At 43.5% G+C, this 2,974-nt stretch overlaps 1 protein-coding gene across 1 annotated transcript; it reads right to left on the bottom strand.

Moving 5' to 3' along the window:
* Positions 1-1,948: 1,948 nt before the first annotated feature.
* On the bottom strand, positions 1,949-2,752 carry LOC311329387 (CDP-diacylglycerol--serine O-phosphatidyltransferase-like; the record flags this gene model as incomplete). Its single annotated transcript, XM_084463240.1, has 1 exon — positions 1,949-2,752. One exon carries the CDS (start codon positions 2,750-2,752, stop codon positions 1,949-1,951), a length of 804 nt encoding a protein of 267 aa, XP_084319366.1.
* Between the last annotated feature and the right edge of the window lie 222 nt (positions 2,753-2,974).

Here is a 2,974-nt window from a genome sequence, read left to right as displayed (position 1 = left end):
GTGCTTGGAATTGCGAAAGGTACTATAAGGGAAATAGGTGACAATGGTAATTATTCTTCTGAGCGATAGCCAGTGGATATCACTGGAGGTTTTTTGAATGACAGATTAATTGTCTATGCCATTGTGTTTCAAATATTGTGCAGAAATCATCCACATAACAGAATACACTTACAATAGACACTGGAGCCTCAAGTTCGTTATTTATGGTTTGGTATCAGGAAGATAGCTAAGAGCCTGTGGCTCACCTGTCTTTCACCATCGAACCCACGTTATCTATGGTGCCATGTTCTTGTTGGAGAGTGGATTCAAGGTGCTGAATGGTAGAGTCCATATGATAACGAGTTGGTGAGAAGAATTAATAATCTAGGGGATTGGCGCAGGATGCGTTCACAATCGGCGGTTTTATGTAGTTATTGGTTTGACGACGTATATCACCATAAAACCGTCTCTTTTTCGTTACATGATATGTCGAAAACCATAATGTTTTAGCGGCTACATTGTCGTATCAAAAGAGCCTCACCAAAATTGAATAAAAGGACTGTAATATCTCTCAACCGGGTTTTTGTATTTATATTAGGTGGTAATGCACTATGCCAATTCGAACCATTACAGGCGCCATTCGCCGACGCTTACACCGACAGCGTTGTCAGTATCGTTCTGAGCATGTGCATCATTCCCTTCAGGGAGAACCATCCTGTCAGCTGGATAAAAATACTCTTAAACTCCTGAGCTTTAATATTCAGGTTGGTATTAATACTCAACAGTATCGACATTATCTTACCCGTAGCTGGCAGCACATCTTGCCACACTCTAATCGAGTAATAACTCTGGACAAAATTGCAGGAATTCTTCCAGATTTTGACCTTGTGGCTCTGCAGGAAGTAGATGGAGGTAGTATTCGAAGTGGATTTATCAATCAAACTGAGTACCTTGCCGTGGAAGGACATTTCCCCTACTGGTATCATCAGATAAACAGGAATCTCGGGAAACTGGCCCAGCACAGTAATGGGCTACTCAGCCGATTTGAGCCTCTATCGCTGGAAGATCATAAGTTGCCAGGATTAATTCCTGGTCGAGGCGCTATCGTTGCACGTTTTGGCAATCCACAGGAGCCTCTTACCGTCGTTATGATGCATCTAGCATTGAGCAAAAGAGCAAGAGACATCCAGCTTTCTTATATTCGGGATGTGGTACAAAGCTACCAGCATGTTGTTCTGATGGGTGATATGAACACCCATGCCGACCAGCTGCTTAATGATTCACCTTTAAAAGATACCTGCCTTCATGCCGCCCATTTGGGACAAAACACCTTTCCAAGCTGGCAACCAAAACTTTCTCTGGATCATATCCTGATAAGCCCCTCCATGATCGTAAACAGGTTTGGTGTTATCAATGTCACAATTACTGATCACTTACCAGTATCCGTGGAAATTCAGATTCCAGACTCTGTCATCATGTGAACAATGAAGGTCACATATGATCATTTGGCTATAATTACTGAGAGCTATTATTGTGATGGTTATTTCGTTGATGTGGGAAAATAAATAAGGCCAAATATCAAGGGGTAAGTAAGTAACGTAACGTGACGTTAGTTTGACTCTTCAATTTTGGCTACAGCCATTGGATTTTAATGGCTTGAGTCATAGTGACGTTTTTTTAAAAGTGCCCAATGACTCCTTAGGAGCCTTTGCCAGCCAATAAAGTACTTAAATCTCTCTTTTTTGTTACCAGATATATCGAGAACCATGATGTTTGAGTGGCTGCATTGTAGTATCAAAATAACCACCACAAAAGACAATGGATGTCATCCAAATTTTAGGTGTTTTTTACGAGTCTGTATATTCCTTATATGGGTGGTGAAGACAACTATATGTATTCTTTGGGCATTAAAAAACAGTATTACTGGCTTTCTTTTGTTCTATCAAGAAATTAGCTGGCCTCACCCTGATCAACTCTTGCCTTCACTCAAGCGCCAGATCGCCGTAACTGGACCAGAGCAGGCATAAGCCAAGAAGATCATAAGCAGTGTCCTAGGTGGATCCATGAAGACCACAGCAAAAGCCAGAACAATCGCAAGCAGGAACACAAAGTGCACACGGCCTCTCAGATCAATTTTCTTGAAGCTATGATAGCGAATATTACTCACCATCAGAACACCGGTACCACCGGTAATTAATGCCCCAAGTATTGCCACAAAGGTAGAGTCACCGTTGAAGCCAAAGTCACTTAACGCCCATACCATCCCAATCACCAAGGCTGCAGCAGCTGGACTGGCAAGGCCGGTAAAGTATCGGCTGTCTGTTACTTCAATCTGGGCATTGAATCTGGCCAGACGCAGGGCCGCACAAGCCGCATAAACGAACGCGATCATCCAGCCTAACTTGCCTAGGTCATGCAGAGCCCAACTGAAAGCCACCATAGCAGGTGCAACTCCAAAGGTGACCATATCCGCCAAGCTGTCATACTGTTCACCAAATTTGCTCATGGTATTGGTCATTCTGGCAACACGCCCATCCAGACCATCCAAAATCATGGCGACAAATACTGCAATACAAGCTAGGGAAAAGTTACCAGCCTGTGCAGCAATAATGGCGTAAAAACCGCAAAACATGTTGCCGGTGGTGAAAAGGTTGGGTAACAGGTAGATCCCTTTGCGACGGATAGCCTGCCCTTCTTCAATTACCTCTTCTTCGTGCTCGTCTATAGGGAAAAACCCGTCGACGGCATCTTTATTACTCTCCAGTTTTTCCATTTTCTCAGTCATTGGCACGTCTGCTCATTATTACAGAACCAGCGAGAGACTGTACCACGAATACTCATTTTGAGGGATACAGTCAGATCAAACTTCGTGGCTGTTGGCGTTTCATTGCAGCCGTACACTTACTGGAGTTCCTAAGTCAGAACCATACTTACTGGCATCACTTACGTAGGGATGACCAGAACTGTTCAGGCCTAGCATGCCAAAGTACATCGT

The sequence above is a fragment of the Borostomias antarcticus genome (assembly GCF_949987555.1).
Source record: "Borostomias antarcticus genome assembly, contig: scaffold_107, whole genome shotgun sequence".
NCBI classification, from domain to species: Eukaryota; Metazoa; Chordata; class Actinopteri; order Stomiiformes; family Stomiidae; genus Borostomias; species Borostomias antarcticus.
The sequence above is the reverse complement of the archived record's forward strand: the minus strand, read 5'-3'. Positions and strand labels throughout refer to the sequence as shown.